The sequence below is a fragment of the Excalfactoria chinensis genome, chromosome 2, assembly GCF_039878825.1.
Source record: "Excalfactoria chinensis isolate bCotChi1 chromosome 2, bCotChi1.hap2, whole genome shotgun sequence".
Taxonomy (NCBI): domain Eukaryota; kingdom Metazoa; phylum Chordata; class Aves; order Galliformes; family Phasianidae; genus Excalfactoria; species Excalfactoria chinensis.
Window position 1 is genome coordinate 126585041 of NC_092826.1, and position 21217 is coordinate 126606257.

At 42.2% G+C, this 21217-nt stretch overlaps 1 protein-coding gene across 9 annotated transcripts in view; it reads right to left on the reverse strand.

Annotated features, from left to right (window-relative positions):
* Positions 1 to 207: 207 nt before the first annotated feature.
* Positions 208 to 21217, reverse strand: part of ABI1 (abl interactor 1) — a 77018-nt gene continuing 56008 nt past the window's right edge. The window contains exons 4-12 of one of the 9 annotated variants that reach the window (XM_072327502.1): positions 18614 to 18628; positions 17777 to 17877; positions 14279 to 14419; positions 12152 to 12252; positions 11299 to 11379; positions 9491 to 9667; positions 6609 to 6695; positions 2512 to 2697; positions 208 to 1098 (exon numbers count right to left, since the gene is read on the reverse strand). In XM_072327502.1, coding sequence (XP_072183603.1) covers positions 923 to 1098; positions 2512 to 2697; positions 6609 to 6695; positions 9491 to 9667; positions 11299 to 11379; positions 12152 to 12252; positions 14279 to 14419; positions 17777 to 17877; positions 18614 to 18628 — 1065 coding nt within the window. In that variant the 3' untranslated portion in view covers positions 208 to 922. The remainder of the gene's footprint in view (positions 1099 to 2511; positions 2698 to 6608; positions 6696 to 9490; positions 9668 to 11298; positions 11380 to 12151; positions 12253 to 14278; positions 14420 to 17776; positions 17878 to 18613; positions 18629 to 21217) is intronic. The other 8 variants (XM_072327505.1, XM_072327504.1, XM_072327503.1 and 5 more) reach the window with 8 other exon arrangements.

Consider the following 21217-nt stretch of genomic DNA (forward strand, 5'->3'; position numbering starts at 1 on the left):
ACTGACACTGGAAGAAAAGAACTTCTAGGAGTTTGTATAAATGGGTAATTCAGGTTTCATATCTAATTTATTTGCCCTCTGTCAGTGATAAAGTCATGTTACAAACATTTGCTTTTTAGTACATTGCCGGGGATAACACAGCCATGATTTTGCTACGTTAGCATTCCAAACTTCTTTGTCAAGCCAACCAACAAAGTAATGGACAAGACCTTTGGTTCACTTATATATTTATGAATGGAAAAAGTCATAATGTAAATTTACTTATTAAAAAAACTTGGGTACAAATTACACATACATAAGACCACCCATTTTTTTGATTCACATGGACACCTTAGACCCAAACAACTCATTGTAATAGACTTTAGTGAGAATACTCCAGGTAAAGATTACAACAATTGGAAGCATCTTGGATTTTTAAAAAAGTATATTTCAATACATAAGTTTGTATGCATGCTTTAAACAAATATAGTTCAAGAATGAGCAAAGAGTCTAAACAAAAAGTAACATGACCAGCACTAACATTAAACTTCTCATCCAGATTTTAATATGTTAGTCTAACATAGTGTTAGTTACCATGCTGTACTGAAAAATGTAATGGCACAATCTGAATCATGGTTCATTAAATATTATACCCTACTTCCCCAGAATATTTAGGCTGGTCATAAAATTAACAATGCGTAAGTAAATAAGTATAACCAGTTATAGACAGTTGCTTGTTTTACAAATTGCCATCAGGTAAGACATACTGCCCCCAGAGACTCAGAGATGGACATTCAATCATACCATTAAAACAGTATGGCCTGAAGAAATGGGCACATTTTTTGGAAAGTATATTAAGACAATTCTGTTAGCTTTTAGTTACCCCTTGTAAATAATCATGGTATGACCGAGTACAAGACCCAACTTGGAAAAGCAAAGGATTTTAATCGGCATAGTGCATGATTGACTCAACGTAATTCCCAGGAAACAAGCCGGTTACTCGATTGCAAACTCCTTCATACCAGCCGTCATCGTTCTTCTTTATCACATAAATGATTGCACCCTCCATAAACGACAGCTCGTCATCTTTGTCCTTTGTATAGTCATATATAGCAACAACTGTGGATTGAACAGGGAAAAGGTTAGCACCATGTTAATAGCACCACTCAGTACCATCATATTTTGGAAAGACTTGTTTGGCATTTTCTGTGCTGAATTCACAGCTTTCCCATTCAACATCAAGTCCAGAAAGTGACATCCCCCCTTTCTTGCAGTCCTGGCTGCCTATAAGCAGTGGGTGGTGACTGCACTGAATGCTCCTAAGCCTTCTGGCATGGGGCTGGCTGGGGCGCAGTGCACCAGTGGCCACCTACAAGCTGGGTTATGCACTAGGTGGGTCTGTGAACGTGGCACTCTTTTCTGCTCAGATTGCCCCAAAGTCATTCAGATCCCTGCATATCTGGATTAGAGAAAGCCTAAAAAAACAAATCACTCTGCAGAAGAAGACCACTAGGAGAATTTCTTACACAATAGCCCCTGCAACTATACCATACCCTGCATACAGTACAGCCAGCAGCAAGGACTGAACACAGCAGTTCCACCGCTGCTGCCAAGATGGTACCACAGACACATTTCACGCACATTTCATTCACCAGCCAGGGCCTGAGAAAACCTGCAACGTTGCTGTTGACAAACTGGTCACTGTCCTAATAGAGACAGCTCCATGGGCAGGAAAACAGTTATTCATGGGAAGAAATGTTTATTGTATGAGTTTATGTCTAAGCACATTTACAGTCTGCTGATGCACACTCACTGGTATGTCTCACAGACTCACAGAAGGATTGGAAGGTACCTAAAAGCCCATCCAGTTCCAACCCCCTGCAATGTGTAGGGCTCCCACCCAGCAGCTCAGACTGCCCAGGGCCCCATCTAACCCAGCCTTGATGGGGCACCCCCTGCTCTCTGGGCAGCCACTGCCAGGGCCTCCCCATCCTCTAAGAAAATTTCATCCAAGTATCTAACCTAAATCTCCCCTTTCAGTTTAAAACCATTCCTCCTTGTCCTATCACTGTCTCCATGGAAGCCCCACTGCATTTCACAGCAAAAAGCTGCATGGTCTGCTCTAGCTGGCTTTTCACCTGGATGGGATAAAGCAGGATAGAGCATGGACTTTCTGGGCTTTGTGCAGCACTCTTTCTAGATGACTGCTCAGCAACCCTGAGGTAGCCGCAGACGCAGTCCAGCAGCTTAGCAAAGATGAAAAGCCATCGGATTCATATCTGCTTCTCATAACTGTTTTGCTATATTTTTTTATCCCTTTATTCTAGAATGCTTGAAGATATTTTATAATCCTTCTTTAAAAGGATTATGTTTTATCACATCAGGTGTAGCCACTGACAAACTAAGAACAGAACACTTCGAGTTCTGACTAGCAGGGACAATGACTTTTCATCAGACCAAGCTTAGTCATTCACCCCCTTCAGATACCATTAATCCCTGGTGCTGCAGGTACACAGTTGCAGCCCTTCCTACCTTTCTCTATGTAGTTCTTCGGTGCCCAGGCAGGATCTCCATCCGCGTAGGGATCGCTGTACTGCACAACAGCAGCCTCCTCGTCCTCGTAGTCCACGGGGGGTGGGGGTGGAGGTGGGGGGGAGTCATCGAACATTGGCATCTCATCGGGGGGCGGCGGGGGGGGAGGAGTCGGGCTATCGGCAACTGGAAACGTTGGGAAAGTTTTTTTACATGAAAACCAGCGTGCAGATATAAACAAACCTGAGGCTGTAGACTGTAAATAAAAGGGGAGGGGATGACAACACACAGCATGCGCTATAATACCATGCACTGATTAGAAACAGAGGCTTTGTATTAACAGCTACAACACGCAGCTACGTTCATTATTAGTGGTCAGATCTACGTAGAGATGCTACTAGAGTCAAAGCACATGCTGCACGGCATAAGCTGAACACCAGCAGCAGGCAGCCCTGCTTGCCGGCCATGCTGAGGGCTGGCTGCAGCAGAAGCTATGGGAGCACTGCAAGCAGCACCCTCTGAGCCGGGCAGCAGCGGCTGCTGGGCAGCCAGCAGCACAATTCGTTCTGCACAAAGCCTTTGCCTGGACAAGCACTTCCATTTGTGTGTGAACACTGCTTCTTTGGATTCCTTCTCTCAGAGCTATCCCTAAGAGGGCAAAAAGATCTGGTATAGATCACAAAAAAGGGATGAGACTGAGCTTGAGGATTAACCAAGTGGGAGAAAGCCAAGTGATCTTTCTGCGGAAGAAAAACTTTGTACTTATCAGTATCCCGCAGACTGGCTTGTGTGTATGCACACATCCAGGATTCCGTTAACAAATGGAAAACTACAACAGGCAGCTGCTGCTCTTTGGGAGAAAGTGCTCAAGGCGTTAAGTGAGTAATCCAAAATGTCAAATCCCTGCCCTGAGACTCTCCAATCAGCACAGTTAAAAGTTGCTTTGGGAAAGGGAAAAGAGAAAGGCATCATGGAACAAATCACTCTTCCAGACAGTTCTTAGCAACAGGCAGCAAAGGGGGGAGAGAGATCTCAGATGCGAGACACCAGGCTGCCCATCTCATTGCCTGGATCTGGGGCCACTACACACAACCTGGGTGGGAGTCACTGTAAGGAACCATCACCGAGCTCAGTGCAGCTGCATAGGCACACGGATTTAATGACAAGCAACCTGAGAGTCTGCATAAGAAACAGACACAGGCTGAAATCTACTGCTCTGAGAGGGCATAACTGAAAGAGCAGGGCATGTGCTCCAGAACACTGCTATCTTTAAGAAAGACAAGCTGGAAAGCAAGGAAAGTACACAGCACGGAGTCAAGCTCTAGCTATTGCTAGTTACATTTGTTTTTAATGCTCTCCACTTCTGCCTGGCCACTACTAACCAGTGACTAACCTTTGGTCCTCAGTAACAGCTCAGTGCAGCTCTCAAATTCTAGCTGTGCCATGGAGGCTGTGCTGGGATGGTGGAAGGCCACAGCCCCCCAAGGCGCTGCTGTCACCTCAATCATAGCTCCCCGCAGTGTGGCTAGCTGAGCTCTGTGCCCCACAGCCTTGTGTCAGGAGGCGGCTGCCACTGTGTTAGCATTCCTCTTCCATACAGAAACCCACTGATGTCACTTGCAGACAGACTAACAAAGTCTCTGTCCAACTGAGCGCTCTGTCTTGCCTGCATTACTGAGCAGCACTCACGGGCAGGCTTCATTAATACACCACAGGCACATGACAGCACTATTTATAAATACACGGGGTTCGTGTGCTCTTTTCAGCACATCCTTCACAAAATGCACTCCTACCCTTCGTATCCAGCTCCAGCCAGGAAAAGAAAAGTACTGAACAACAATCCTTTGAGATGCTGAGAAATCCTTACCTTAATAAAGGCTGTATTTATTCAACAGTGAAGATGCTTATTTGACAAGAACAAAAGAGGGCAGGAAATGTGAGCATGGAAGCACCAACACACACCCTAACCAAAATGCTGTGCTGACACTGCGTGTTTTATGGGAAACGTGTAGAACAATTCAACATCACATTTACACAAGGGGAGAAAACAGAACAGAAAATCAGACAAGTGTCACCCCGGGGATGTGTCCCCACCTCTGGGACTGTAACCTAGACATTGCCTGGCTCTCAACTCAGCCAGGTAAAATCAGGAACAGAATTTATTTTTCTAGGGGAAAAAATGGCATACAAAAGTACTCTAAAGAAGGAAGGGTGCAGGGAGCAGACTTAACAAAGCTCCAAACCGAAGCATCTTCTTCTATTCACATCCCTGTTGTTAAGTGGGGCCCTGCAGACTCCTCTTTAACAGGCTGGGTATGAGAGTGCAGCAGCTGATAGCCAGTCGCTGATCCCTGGGCACGCTGCTAAACCTCTCTGCAGGAGACACCCACAGCTTGGGCACAGGGCGCAGGAAAAAAGAACAGGCCTTGAGCATTTTCTAATCCCCTGCCCTAGAAAAAGTCTGAAAGGAGTCCACAACGTGCACAGAGGATGCTTTCCAAACCCACCAATCTCTATGAAAAGGGAAAAATTACTTTTCCCATGAGAGAGAAGCCTACCCATGTCTCTGTAACTCCACTCCCTGTGACTGTGCTGTAGAAAACAAGATAGATGAAGGTCCTCTGCATCCAGTTCTGCTGAGTGCATGCACAGCTACCACATACACTCCCACCTCTGAAACGAGGCAGCAGCAGCAGCTCAAAGCCAAACTCGTTAGAGAACTCTCAAACCCCAGAGACTATTAAAGAAAGAAAATAAACATGATAATTCCTAGACCAGGTTTCAAGCTACTTTCTGCTGCAATCTCATTCACAAGTCAACTTTAATTTTTGTTGTGACACAGACAAATAGTCTTTCCCTTTCACCTCTGCTCTCCCAAGTGCTGCGTTATCTCCAGGAAGACAATACGTGGAACAATTCAGAAGCAGGTGTCAATTTTCTCAGGTTTATCTGCAAGTGAAGCCATTTTGTACCTTTCATCTTTAGTACATCTACCTCTACACTTCTCATTTTGGTTAGGTATGTCAATTTTCTGGCATGCTAGTCTACATAAACACGATTCATAACATTCACCTAACATATCACCAAAATACCTTCCTTCTGAACGGGAACCACAGAGATGCTTCTTATGCCTGGGGAAATGCTCACAATATGATCACTAAGGAGCTCATACAGGAAGCTTTATAGCAGCACTGATCAGCGCTGAGGGCCCCTCAGCATATCCTGGAGCACCACTGCACAGTGACAGTCCCTGAGATTCTAGCAGACTCCACCATGATTCTCAAAAACCCCAAGAATGCGTTATTTTATGCCCTACCTGCATTGCATTCTTTCAGTTGTCTACAAAACAACATTCTCCTGCAGCAAAGATGAACCCACAGCAGGAGCAAGACTTTACCCCTGCACTAGCATTCGGGATAGGAACACTCACCTGAAATGAATCGAGCAATAATGGTAAAAGCAGAGATAGCAGTGGAAAACAGATCACAGCCAGGGAGCATCTCTCACAAAGCTATCTGCAGAGCTATGCTGCAAGCAGCTCAGTAGGGAAATCTGGCTACAGGACACAAAGCAATGGAGAATGAAAGGCGGGCGAGAGGAGAAATACCTCAGGAGCTCCTTTGTAGTGGCATTAGATTGTAAGACTGCACATCTTCAATTGCCTGTGTGGCTCCCCAAAAACTACCGCAGTATTGGAGTCAATGATTGCACTGTACATATTTTGACAGTCTGCATAAGCCTTCTAATAAAAACTAATCAATTATCCCCACTGAAAAAGCCTCGAGCAGGATGATTCAACATGAAATTAATATTTTAATTAAGATACACTTCCACATTCAGATGAAGCAGATGCCACATATTTCACACTGTATTTCTCTAATAAATTTGCAGTTCAGAACTTAAATGGGTCAGTAGTAATCATGCACATGTTATAAAATATTGACGAGTGTGCCCTTCAGCTCCAGTAGCATATTGACACTACAACGCAAGATGGTATTAGCTTCTGGAAAAGGAAACAAAAGAGTCTGACTTGCCAGCCATGCATGCTAGAAGGAAGGAGACTCTACCCTTTAACAGCTCAGCTTGTCCAAACTTACTGTTTTCCTGCACCCTGGCCACGAAGCCTGTGAGAGGTATCTGTGGAGTCAACTGAGGCATAGGGGGAGGGGGTGGAGCAATAGAAACTGGTAGCAAGGCACATACCAGATGGGGAAAGTCAAACGGACACAGGGGGAAAAAAAAAAAAGGAAACAAACAAAAGCAGCCGTCAGTAACGAGGACCACAAAACAAAGTATGTCAAGAACAACAAGAACACGCACACAGAAGAACCTTCTTCAAGCTTGTGTTTCCAACGAGGCTGAATTCATGGCTAGCCAATCGAGGCCCAAAAAGCAAAACCTGCCTGCATCCATCTGAGCACAAAGCAGAGCACAGCCCACAGCAGGGAGCTCCTGGGGTGTGCGCGGAGGGCTCAAGCAGCACGCAGTGCTGAGCTTCTCATTGTGCTCACAATTGCTCAGATCCAGGAGTTCTCTGTATAAAGAGTGCTGCCAGATGAGAAGGCGGTGGTGTGGAGGATTCTGGACTCCTCCTCTACCATCAGAGCAGAGAGCTACATCAAATGCAGCAAAACAGCACTGACACAGAGTAAAGACAGCGACTTTACAAAGGAAACAATGCTGTGACATCAGTACTTGTACAGAGCACCTCCTGTAATTTTGCTGCGGATGGGGACAAAGGACAGCTCACAGCGTTGTTGTTCTGCATTTTAAAAAGGACTTGTTGCTTGTTGGAAGGAAAATAGGTAGGTTTAGGGCTGAATGGTGTTTTATCTCAAGTTATTAAGCCCTCTGTGGTTAGAAGCACTCTGTAACTTAAGAACTGCGAAGTTGCCAAGTGGCAAAAGCTTCTTGTTTCCCCTGAAGCACAGCCCTGCTCAGAGAGACACAAGATGGGAAACACTGAACCAGCACACAGACCCCGCTGGGCTGACAGCTGAGGTGTTCAGCTTTTCCCTCTGCACACAGCAGAGAGGCCTGGTGGCAGCGGGACATGCCACATAAAGTGTTGGTGCTGGTGGGATAGCAGTGAAGGTGGGGAGCAGGGAGAATAATGCAAACAAAAAAGAAAAAAACCAACAGAACATCGACTCATTTGTTTACACTGTGCCTCTTCTCAGGAGATTTTCTCTTGCATCAAAACAGAGAATTCCTGTGAAGATGGGAATTCAGCAGCATCATCCAGTTGGAATCAAATTTGAAAGAGGTTCCGTACTTCCAAGTAAGCAACAGTTTTAAATAAAGCCGTGACTAAGATTAATGTTTGATGAATAAAAATGAAGCATTTAGTTCATTACAAAACTAATAATCAAATCAACGGAATGAGGGAAACAGCCAATAAAAGAGGGACAACAAACAGGTTTCTCACAAAATTGAAGTAAACATCTAAGAAAAAAACAGAATATTTGTTAGCATGAGAAGTAAAACCTTAAGGAAACATGGAACCTAGATTTAATGTCATGACAGTAGCATTAAAAAAATCATCAGTTACAGAAACAGAGAAGAAAAAACAGTTTGAAGTAGAAAAAAACACCCATCATCAAAATACTGTTCAAAAAAATGTTGACCATCAGTATTTTGAAAGCACCAGAGATGCCAGGCTGAGGAACAGCACCTGCATTTGAGCAAAAAATTGCTTTGGGAAACTCCAAATGTTCAGAAATAGTGGTGTGCAGAGCATTCAAAGGTGACTATTTCCAGAAGTCCTGTCTATTCATCAGAACACAACTGTTCGAGCAGGAGGGGGGTTCTGTCATTATGGAGAATTGATTTTGGGGAGCAGGAGTGTGGAAGAAAATGAAGAGTCAGTCTGAAAATTAGGAATGGGGAAAAACATAAAAAAGTAGATAGGTACGGTGCCTGCTTAGAAAGACGTTCTTGGACTAATGTCATGCTTGTAAACCACTAAGAAAATGTTTCACCCCAGTGTCTCAAATACTGTCTATGTACTCTTTCCTTAAGAGTAAGTATACTACCAGGTAGCACTGATCTGTAGAGATCTTCAGCCCAAACACCAACAGTTCTTCTTAAAGAAATATTACTCTGAAGTTTAGGGTTGGCACAGCTCTGGAAGCAATGTATGTACAATCACTCCTCTGGTCAAAATTATCCTTGCTATTTCCAGTAAGGAAGAATTTCAGAAAGGATAATTTTGGACTGAAAACAGTAAGGAAAAAGCCTGTGATCTAAACAAAGCTTTCCACCAAGATTCTAGTAGATCCCTCTTATGCAGAACTTTCTGCAGTCAACCTTGCTTGCCATGTTCTGTGGTTAGGCAGAGCCCTGCTGACTAAAACCAGGCTCAGCTGCCCACCCACATCCCACTGCTCACTCGTTTCCATGTCTACTATTGGGGTAGAAGCACAGAAGAGCAATCTGTTAAAAAGAAAAGAGACTGAACTCTCTGTCCCTTCTCTAACAGTCAAGTTTAAAGTGAAGAACGAAAGAGAAATTTGGAGACAGAAATAGGATTTGAAAACAAAACAGAGACAGGGAGATACTGAGTAATGGGAAAAGCCTGTTTTATGAGCACTGTGCTCTGATAGCACTCTCTCGCCACTAGTCCAGTAGTGGAAGAAGTGTACTACAACCACATTAGGTCTCCTGCAAAAAAATCTGGTTTTAGTTTATGTTCTCCAAGCACACCTGAAATGCTAAGTATAATGTGCCCACAATTAGACTGGCAATCATCATAATTTCTTGTGAGTAACAGCAAACAACTCAGAGGGCAAAAACAGTGAAATTGCATACAGTACAATTGCTGTGCAACTTAGAGTTTTTCTTGTTTGTTTTTCCTTCTATTTTAGGAAAGAAAGCAATAATCTTATTGATGCTCTTCACAAATGAATTAAAATGCCATGCATGCTTTTACAATCATTTTGCTCAAAACAGTTTTTGATTTCAGAGCACAGAAGCTTACTTGAATTTTGAGAATAAAGAGGCCCGCCATTAACATGAGGTTGAGCAGAAAATGGGGCAGTCACAGAAGGATTCCGTCTGTATCCACCAGAAGATGCTGAAGAAGTGGTAGAGTTGTGTCGCGAGATTTGCCTGGTCATTGTGCCATACTGGGAACCAGGAGCTGAACCTGGAGCAGCTGAAAAGCATTAGCCAGAGGAACCAAGGAAAAGACTTGAGCAGAGCATTACTTGAGATAGAATGCAGAAAACAGAAAAAGCCCAGAACCTGGGAATTATTTGACCACACATCACCAATAAATTAAGACAGTAATAAGAGATTAACAGAAGACAAACTTCCCTGTTATAATCGATAATGAGAAAACACACACAGGATGTAAAACAACATTCATATAAAGGGCACTTGAGAAATGCTGATAACTAATTTGACAGTCTGGACAGGGCTGGAAACTCAGACCAGATTCCAGCACCTAAGCATATCTCAATAATTCTACATGCAATACCCTTTATTGAAAAGCGCACACACAAAAATCACACGTTCTGCTCAAAGCAAATGTTCTCCACTGTGAACCAGAATTTGTCTCCAACCAGATATAAAAAACACTCCAATAAAATAGTAAAATAAATGTCACGAGCTTCAGACACTAGGCACATTCACCAATCATATTTGCTAGCTGTGATTTTATATTCATGGAATTTGCACTTCTAATAGATCAGAATCACCAGTGCAGGCCGTCAGAAAGACATGTCACTCATTCTTCAAGATGGATACCCATTTTTACCTTCCCCATGCTTGCTGCACAAAAGCCAAGGTTAATAAAACAATTTAAGTTCTTTTTTAGCATTAACCTCTGACAGATAAATGAAAGCATCAAGCCTTGCAAACTAATGAATCTCAAACGTTGAGGTCACATGGATCAATGCACAACTGCAATTTTTGAATGCAAAAATTGTTTCGCAATAAAATGTTCCGTACTTTTAAATACATACGTATATATCTTATACAGACAGATAAAAATATATACAAAATGCACACACATGGCACAGTGTGTGGTCAGAAGTTTGCAGTCTTGTAGTGCCATCCAAAGTCACTTTCGCTTAACACTTCAGTAAGAGAAAGTGCAAAGGGTTACGGGGGTCAAAGCCTCCAAAGCTGGTTTCATAACAAGATCTATGAATTTTGACATCAGTCTGTGATAGGAAAGGGAGAGTTCTACATGGTTTTACACTTATTACTTTTAAATCCCTTCCTAACAGCAACATGTAATGTTTGAAGCATTTTTTCAAGAACTGTCAGCTTAAAGTCTTTCAGTTTGGTATCTGCCTGCAGCATTACAGGATCAAACCCAAGCCACTGTGACAGACACTTCTGCTTTTCAGTCACCTTCCCACAGGATAGGATACATACATCACCCTACACATCAGCTACCATTTTTAAGTGAGTGCAACCATAGCAGCTTAGTTTCAACTGCAAGAGTGATACAGCAGAATGGCAATGTTACAGCTGATTTTGAGTTCTTTCAGATCAGACAGATTGGACTTTAGCTTTGCTGGGAACAGAGATTTCAAGCAACTAGCAGCTTTTTTCCCATACCTTGTACATTTACCTTCAGAGGCTTTAACCACAGGAAATTAGTGGAGATTAGATTTGTTTAAAGAAAAAAAAAATCACGCCAGAACTGATTTTTATGTTAAAATCATGTAGACCCCAGTACAGATGAAAAAACAGCTTCACTAAGTCCATTAGGAAGAGATGATTATTGATTATGCAGCGTGACTGCAATCACTTCAGCATTGATACAAGTCTCACCTATCAGACTGCCCATCGGGAGAGGTGGTGGCAGTGGTGGTGCTGGCGGGGCTCCAGGAGGAGGAGGAACAGAAATGTGTGCTAATAAAATAGTTTATATTCCCAATTAGGCCACATATTTAAAAAGCAGGTAAGAAAGCAAGGGCGCTTGTTAGACTTTCCCAAATAAATACAAAAATTCAACTTGAGTAAACTAATAACAAGCTCAGGCCCTGATCCTACAAAGGGTTCTGTATCTGCAGGTTTTATTCCCATTTATTTCAATGGGATGACAGATGATAGTAAAATATATGCCTTCTCGGACCAGTGCAGGATCAGAAACATCTGGGAAAGAGAAAGGAAAGCCTACACGTGTGTAAAAAAGTGAACCAAGGAACAAATTCAACAGGTGCAATAGCAAAATTGCATTGCACCAAAATTTCACTACTTTCTTGGGAAAGTTAACACAAATCTGTTACAAAAGTCGCAAATAGGAAACAAGTGACAGAGATGGTTGGTTTGTCACCAAGACAATCCTGCTATGTAACAATAATTATAAAAAAAGGATTCTACACATTCCCACTAGTCACCATTCATAAAGACAACAAATTATGCTTTAGACACCGAGAGATCCTGCATGGCTCTCTTTCACTGCTGTGCTATACACACCAGTACTCCCGCTTCTCTCAGTGGTCTCTCTCACAGCTTAGCAATTTCAGACTGTACCAGAATAAATGGCACCAGCTGACAAGTCTGAATTCTACCACTGGTAATTTTCTGTAGGTCATCTTCTGTATTTTATTTGAGCTAAAAACCTCTATTTACTTGTACAAACATTACAGCCTTAAATTAGCATGGGAAGAGTCCCTCCTACCTGGCCCAATGGTTGGCGGTGAAGGTGTAGGCACGGCAATGGGAATGCCAATACTGCTGCTGCCGCTATTCTCTCGACTGCCACTTCCTCCACTACTACCACTATAAGAGAAGAATGGAAAAACACAAGTATTAGCACACATTTCCTACAAAAGCCTGTGTTGACAGCCATGATTTTTGTGTGAACTCTTCTGGTCTGACTCAATTACAGACCATCAAAAAATCCACCATAAAAAGCCCTGGTCTCTACCTACAATCTCAAATAGCTAATCAACTATGCAGGAAGCATTACACTACTAATAAATGGAATTAGCTAAGCTGATGAACACAACTATGCATAAAATGTCTAATTACATGACTTCAAAAACAAAAAGGTAAGCAACCATACCAGTTTTAGGCAATGGAGTAACAACTGCAGGAATAGCTCAAGAGTCTCGTATTAATTAGAAGCAATAAGCTGGGGCTGGTAGAGTTCATGCCTAAACTACAAATAATTATTTAAAATTAATTATGCTGAAGGAACCTTTTCTCTACTTAGAACAGAGGCTTAGAATAAGAAGTTTTTCACTAAGAACAGCTGCAATTATCCAAGCTGGGCAGGAGAAGGGAAGGAATAATTATCTGTATAGCCAATATGCCTTTTCACACACACATGCACACAATCTGTGTATGAGAAGTTTGTTTCTAAGATAGCCTATAAGGTAACAGTACATCCAGGTAGCAATTTGTCTCAGTACTGCTAATATGCCCTAGGTCAGCAACACAGATTTTTATAGAGTGCGCTTTTAGTGATCTACTGCAGAGACCAAAACATCTCTTTTCACTGAGGAATGAAAAAGGAATCAAAGTTCAGACAACATCTGTCCTTATTCTTACCCGAGAACATTCCTTAGGCCAAGGCTTGAATTTACACAGATTAAATGGATAATATAAAGGGAACTAAGCAGTCAAGATGCCTTGAAGCCAAAACACCACCACTTTCACCCATTCATGTTAATGATGAAGTACCCGGTGATTTTACAGTTTTTTTACTGTTCCTAGTTAGCTACCAATCATTCAAACATTTATTAAGAAAATAATGCTGTCACAAAAAGAGAATCTGTGATCTGAAATGGAAGCCAAGATAATTCCTTCAAAATTAGTGTTCTGTTGCTGAAGACCTTGATCTTGTCACCATGGTTGCAGCTGACTTTCTAACAGCAGTCTACTCAAAATACAGACCTTGCGAGACAAGTATAGGGAGCACTCACTGGAGCCAGCTAAACAGATTAACAAGATCTTCACTGCATCCAGATTTAGATACTATTTAATTCTGATAATATTTCATGAACATGTCCAAAATACCCTCAATCCCTAATTAGTGACCGATTGTGTTTAATTGTCTACAGTGTCTACAGGGTGTTAAAAAAATAATAATAAGGAAGCAGCTCTCTGAAAAATAAACTACCGTTTTATTTTTAGCTACACTGAACTCTTTTGTCTGCTTTTTTTCCTGCAGTTTTGAAAGTTCTGATACTGTCAAACTGAGGAAACCAAACTCACTCACGAGGCTCAAAGAAAAATCTAGCCTTGAGATTTGAGAACAAATTTACAAGACAAAAAAAAAAGAACAAAGTACACACAGATACCTTTCACACCTCAGGACACACTACTCTTTCATCAAAATCCTCTAGCATCTGGAAACAATTGGCTAATGCCAATACCTGCTTCATGAGTAAGCTTTACATTCCACTTCTATCATGCAAGCACAGATTACAAGCATTAAGTTTCAGTCAAAAGAAAGCAACTGGCTCTTTCAGACTACCTTCATCGCGGTGTTTAATCAACAGAATTTCCCCCTTTGCAAATAGTGGACTTGAAAACAACAACAAAAAAAACCTATTCTATAAAACTGAATTTTAGGCTAAGGTTAGCAAGGCAGCTTTCAACCCAGTAGGACGCATCACCACTTGACTTCTCATTTGCATAAATTTTGAAGTTTTGCTTATTTGGGGGAAAAAAGTACCACAGAACAAAACAAATGGTGTCTGTGCTGCCAAAAGCACTAAGCTTCAAAGCCTTTCTATGATTTTCAGTAAGCAGCAGTGTGCCAGGCAGGAAGGAGTGTGAGTGAGAAAAAGCACTCTACCTGTGTGTTCTTGGTCTCTGGTTCAAGGAAGCTGTTCTCCCTGGGCTGTGCTGGCTGCCCAGTCTGGCAGGACTGGTCATGTAATCATTAGGGACCGTTGGCGGTTTGACTGGCTCCAGGGTTTTGTAAGGAGTATTTCGCCTGGTCAGGAGAAAAAGATTTGAAGACAGAAAGATAAACAATCAGTAGATCAAAAGGATAACTGCATGAAGTAGTGAAGCCACTTGTTTTCTTCTGTTTTCACATGAGACCACAGTGACCCACAGTAGAGGATACTGAACAAATTCTACCAGTGAGAGGTGGGGAAATCACCTTCAACTCTCCATAGTGACCCATACAAGCTGGCCTACAGCACAAACTGATTAAAAAAGCCTAAGTTAAATACATCACCAAAAACACATGCTTTGAACTACATACCATGCAGCAGTTACACCTGTACCATATCCCAGGGTTATCTTTTAATACACTGCATGTGAGCAATTCTTTCCCTTTTAACAATGTCCTCTTTCTCCCTCTCCCCTCCAAATGCTCAACCATCCTAAAAGCATTCTTGGCTGAAGGTATTCAACTCATTAAGACAGGAGTAAGTCCAAACTATTCACAGAACAAGTTACATTTGCAATCATCAGCGCTCTTCCTAGCAGCACTGTTTTATGCTGTAATCAAGCATATCACTTAAGCAGATCTTTAAGCACTTCACAGATCAGCTTCATTGTCTCCATTCTACAGACACAGAAAATGAAGCTCAGAGACTTCCAAGGTCAATGAGCAGACTGCATCAACTCAGAAATGCAGCACGGATCTTTTGAGATCTATTTACCCACCCCATTTCTGCCTTCAGAACAGTGTGTGTATTGTACTGAGCTGCAGAGCTCTTCATTTCTCACCAGTTACCAAGAGATCCCTTGCAAGACACAGAACTTGGCAACACCCCAGCTAAGCAAAAACAAAAATAGTAAACTACTGGCATTTAATCACTTGTTCCATTGCTGGTTATAACCAAGCTGTTAAGTTATATGGCTTCACAGTATTTCAAGAAATGTATCGACTTCCTTTTTACAATGTAGAATGCAACAGTACTTAATTTTAACTAAAAACTTAACTATTAAAAACTCTCTTGAGGAGAAAAATGGAAATAACATGTTTGTTTCTATGAACGATGGTGTCTGTAAATTAGTTTGTCTATATAAAGAACTGCAGGTGACTTTGATGTGCAGACTGCCACCACCTGTAGACTCACCAAAAGAGATCAGTCCTGGAAAAAATAAAGTGACTTTATATTCCAGTTATAAGAGATAGAGCTCTAAATATCGCCAAGTGAAATAATAAGCACAGAAGGTTTAAAATGTGCTTCCAACAGAAATAACCTTGAACACTAACATTTTGAAGTATTCTATCTTGGAATGCACTGGCAATAAGAAATGCAGCCTCTCGGCTCAATAGCGCTATTTATTTTGCCCATCCAATCTCAATATCCTATCAAAAGCAAATCCTGCTACATCCTCAGGCTCATCTGAACTCTGTTTTCTCCTTGTTCCCCTTAACTTCATTGAAGGACTCAAACTCAACAAGCACAGAGAAGTAAAAAATAATTCCTTTGTGCCATGCAAATCCAACCCATCCCTCTGTTTTTCTGCCTATCTTGCATGGCAGAGGAGAGCAACCCTTCCCTGACACAGCAGTGCCAACACCCAGTGCCTACTGCCACAGGGGAGCTAAATGCAGCCCAAGGCCATGCTCTGGTCCAGGTCCCTCGTGGTACAGCTGCTCCCTCCATTCAGCTCCTCTAATCTCAGCCTTTCACTCGCTTCGTCCCCTCCACAGTGTTCCCAGCCTGAGAAGCCCCCCAGAAAGCCCCTATTCCTGCTGTTCATTCATTTCACAGCTCAGGCAGTTTCTCAGCAAGACTTTCCCAGCATCACTTTGGGTTGCCCTGCTCTTGCCTTGGAGGGATATGCTGTAGACGCACTTCAGGGCCCATGTTAGACATGAAGCTTGTTCTGATTTTACATGCTTATCTCTGTTTTCTGGATGAAAGGGAGAAGAGCAGCATCCTTGCGGTTTCTAGCATTTTTTTCTGCATATATTAGGGAAAACAGCCATGCCTATAATATTTCATGCTTTGGCAGAATATGGCTGCTCAAGACAAGAGCTGTACTTCCTGAACAAGAAGGGCAGACAGAAATCTCTGTTAGGAACCCATGTTATTCCTTCCCCTCAGCCAACTGCTCCTTTTCATCGAGCACATCTTGAAATGACATTGGGCTGGTTAATCCTTATCAGGCATCAGCTGAGGCAACCGAACTGCTCTGGCTTGTTCAGGAGTATGAGACTGCTCAGCAGCCCGTCAACACTGCTGCCACACTGGGGGCAGCCAGGAGGATGTAAAATCCTACCCAGCTTCCCGGGTTGATCAACAACAACAACAACGCTCTCTCAGCTGGGATAAGAGAGACAACTGGAATGCTGATTTTGTGCCCTTGAGCAATGATTTTCAGAAAACATGCTGAGGAACCCCCTAGGGTAATTTTTCTGTAGGATACACAATAAACATTGCCATCCTGAAGCAGCAAAGCAGCAAAGCAGGATTAAAAATCACTAAGTCTTTGACAAAAGCAGTTGCTGCTCCTAATTTTCCTTGGCTGTTTCTCCAGTTCTGTCTCATTACTCCTCAGTTCTCCAGCTGCCCAGCTCTCCCAGACAACATGCCTGAAGCCGATACAGCCGCAGCAGCCAGCTTTAAAGTGCCTCAGCCACCCACAGCATAAAGGAAAGCTTAAGCGTGACAAACAGGTAGAAGACCTTATTTCAGATGCCTTCTCAGCAGACAAAGCCACACCGAATGTGCTCTGAGCTGTTCAGGTATTCACGCTTTGGTTCCTACCAACAAATACTTGCTGGCATACAGTGATAAGCAGATTTCACTCCCCACAGGTCCAGAGCAGAGAAATTGATGATACGGTAGGGAACTCTGGACACAGGGAAGCTTGGGAAAAGCAAAATCTTTCCTCATTTAAATGTAAAAATAAAAATTCACAAGCCAGTGAGAATCGGTGTTGCCAATATGTTAATGATGCCATGAATTTTGCTTAGATAATGTAACAAATATGCTATCAACCACTATTTCCTATCTCTGTAATAATGAGAAACAAGCAGACTAGAACTTCAATAATGAAATCTTTCCTTCGCTGAAGTTAAAATCTTACTGATATTCTCTCATATTACCCAGGACTTCTGCCCAAAATTCAGGAATAACAATAGCTTCTCCTTTATCCACAGCTACAATAAATCCGCTCCCCCGTGAAAAGCAGTAATTTCAAAAGGTCACAGTGAAAATACAAGGCAGTGCAGCTGTAAAGGTTTACACAGCAAAACTAACTGTGATATTTCCTAAAGGCAATCAGAACTGCTGTCTATCCACCTATCCAAGAAACATCGACACTGGTGCATTTAAAGCTGTGTCTTACACAGGCAGGACTGAGCACTATTCATTCTTACCCCAGAGTTCCCCGGCCTGACATGGGAGGACTTGGTGGTTTTTGTGTAGGCGGGTTTGTTCTTGACAAGGTGCCAGTTCTTGCAGGCTGGTTATTTCCATGCTGAAATAAGGGAAAACATGATTTTATTTTTATAACGGAGCAGCTCTATTATTGACAGGTTTGGGGTTTTTTTTAAAGTGTAAGAACATGAAGCGAGAATTCCCAGACAGCTGTCAAACAGCAAGTTTTCAGCTACACACAAGACAGACAATAGTATATACAAAGAGTTCAAATACAAGCTTAATGTTATTTTTGCTATTAATGTACAACAGACATCAGAAAGCTAGGCAATTGACAGCTTCATGCACAAATCTCTCGTTTCCCTCTTTTCTTTCAGGGGAAGCCACATTTGTGTTCATCTCAGTTGGAGTGATAATAATTTCAATCAAGCTTTAATGCTGACAGAACAATACAGTCAGTGCAGGCCCAGGATGGCTCAGCTCGCCCCTGCTATTTGACTAGCAGAGTCATTCAGATTGTCTGGGAAGTCTCCTGCAAAAAAAAATGTAAGTGAAGGGAATTGAGGCATCTACTGACTTCAGAGCAAAGCACTACATGTGTTAGAGAAATTAATCATCTACGTGTAAATGCAGATGTCAATGTATCGCAGATATATTGACACAGGATAAATGCTGAACACAATGAAACAATCAAGTACAGCATGTTTAATCTAAATATCCTATGGAAAGCAGAGGAGAGCGTAAGAGAGCGCTAGTTTTCAGTTTTAATGGCTCTGCAGCCTCTACTATCAGTCACATGAGGCACTGTGGGGCAAAGGAGAAATAACACATCTTACCTTGGCTTTTAGCCACTTAACGTTGGCAAAAAAAGGGGGAAAAAGGGAAAAATTAATGGCAGATCCATCACAACTGGCAGGACAGGTTAAACTACAGATAATCACATTTAAAAATATCATCTGTATCTATTGATACTTAGCTACATCCCAGTATGCTACCAAAGATGTTACTGGCTCATACTGTCACACAGCAGAATGTTCCATGACTAAGCAACACTCGGAGAAAAACCACTTGTGACAAAATGAAGGTTAGCTGAGCTTTGCCAGGTTTGTTTGACAGACTCCTTATGGGCTGTAAAGGGTTGAAGAGTCCTTTGCTGACTGTTAAATTCCAAAACCAAATCAATGCTATTTCAATGGCAACGTGCACTTAAGAACTTGTTCACAACACCACAGTCGCAGCTACATGGCACAGAATGGACTTGCCCGTTGTTTTGACACTTAACCTTCCTGTGTTTTGAAGAAATTCTAGCTGCTGCTTTGAATGGTAAATAAAGAAAAGGGAGTTTTCAGACAGGATGAGCAGCAGAGCCTTTCACCTCTGGTTTATTGATTGAAACCTGATTCAAGCCAGCACTGAGCTGGCTGCTCAAAACAGTGTTGGCACTGCTCTAATGATTGTCATGCTGAAATTTCAGCTCTTAGAATCAAGTCATTATGCGACTCCACTGTATTATTTTTACAGCCTTCGTGACTGCAGAGGAAAAAATTCTGACAGCTTGGCTTCGTAATTCTATACAGAAAACTAATGAGTTGGTTTTTTTAAATCCAAGGTGAGTTCCTTAATTTTATTGACAGGGTGGGAACTCATCGTTTCGAATGCAGACAAGGGGTAGTTTCACTTCTTAAAAAATCTCAGCACCCTAAAACATAAAACAATCCCAGTACTATTTTTAAGGTCATCTGGAAATAAACTGTCATTCCCAGACCAAGAGCCACAGACCAATGTAAAGGAGTTTGTGAATCTTGCGAAAATAATTAAAATACGCAGTACAACAATGCAGACGTGTGACACTTCTGACAGGGTCTGCCCAACCACTGAGGAGCAGCTGGGGTTTAAAAATCAAAAGGTTGAAAGCCAGTGCCCTGAAGTTATTCATATTACAAAAACACAAAGCCCATTCCAAAATTCAAATGAAAAAGCTTAGCTGAGGTAAGTAAATTTGAAGGCCATCCTGTTCCCTCCCAGTTCGGGCCAAGGTTCATCAGCAGAATAACAGAATGAAGGCATTTGAACCACATCTATCCCTTCATACTTATTTCAAGATAAACATGACACTCACTTTCCAGGATGCCAGGGTAATCTCCCAAGCATTATGCTTTTGAAACAAGCTTTTAGCAGTTGAGCTTTCCCCTCTCATAGGAGGATCCTTCCCCTTACTCTACCAGTTGCCAAGGGCAATGGCATAACACAAATAAAGAGACTAAAAAGTGAAACTGTTGTTCTGTTCCCCCTGCTCCCATCCTAGCAGCCATAGACAGAAACCTTTTAGAGGCTTCAAAGGAAGGGTGGCATGGTTTCTTACCCAGTCTCTATCATTAAATGTGCCTGCTTTGGAACTTCAAAGACAAAAACCTTCCTCGCTTTCCTTCCCTTCTGCAGCGTCACTCAAGATTTCTGGTGAAATCTTCCCACCCCCTCCTTAATCACTGTTACATTCTGTCTCCACTGCAGCAACAGAGTATCTTCATGTAGCACTGAATCAGAAATCTTTCATCTCATCTCAAACCTATTTGCTGTTAAGCACTGCTCAACATGCTGAATTTATCTGAAGTCCAGCCGCTTTTGACCTTTATCTCTGTTGCTACAACTTCACCAGGTGACCTTCATCTCTTTCGGTGCCAACTAACTAATGTCCAGATCCACAAACATGCACACATTTCTTTATTATGCAAAAAAAGAGTTGATGGCTGCTGTCATTCAGCTTTCAGTAAGTGGAAAGCTCTGTACATGTCCCCTGTGCTGCTGTTAATATAAACAGGAGTCATATGGACCGGAAAACACAGAAAGAAGGAACACAAAGGGAGTGGGGATTCTTATGGGAGAGGAACTCTGGATCCAGAAGACAGAAGTATGGCAGGAACGCAGATGAATCAAAGGGAGATGAGCCATATGGCTGGTTTAATCATGGTTAGTAAGCTAATTAATTAGGAGACATTTTCTTGTATTTATTGGCAGATCTTATGAGGTCAATCATGCTGTATTTCTTGGTCTGAAAGCCAAACTTAGTGCTATAGAAAGAATTCCAAAAATTGCTTTGAGCTGGAAACAGTTTAAGCAGCAGTCTGGTAACAATATAGACTTAAAAAGGTGTGTGTGTGTTTGGGGAGGTGGGGTGAGGGGAGGAAGCAGCAGGAAACCAAAGGGAAAAGCAGGTATGTTTTGCATAGGTTCAAGCATCTTTCTAACTGTTGCCAGGCCAGATAGCAAAGCATGCCCACCAGGACCAACTGACTCATCAGCAGAGGAAGGCTGGATTCAGGAAGGAAAAATAGGGCATGGGGAAAAGGCAGTGGTGCACAAGATTCACAGCTTGAAGAGGGAAGCCTGTACGGAGGAGGATCTGTAAATGAAGAGATAAGAGGTGTGAAAGGTTTCAGAAA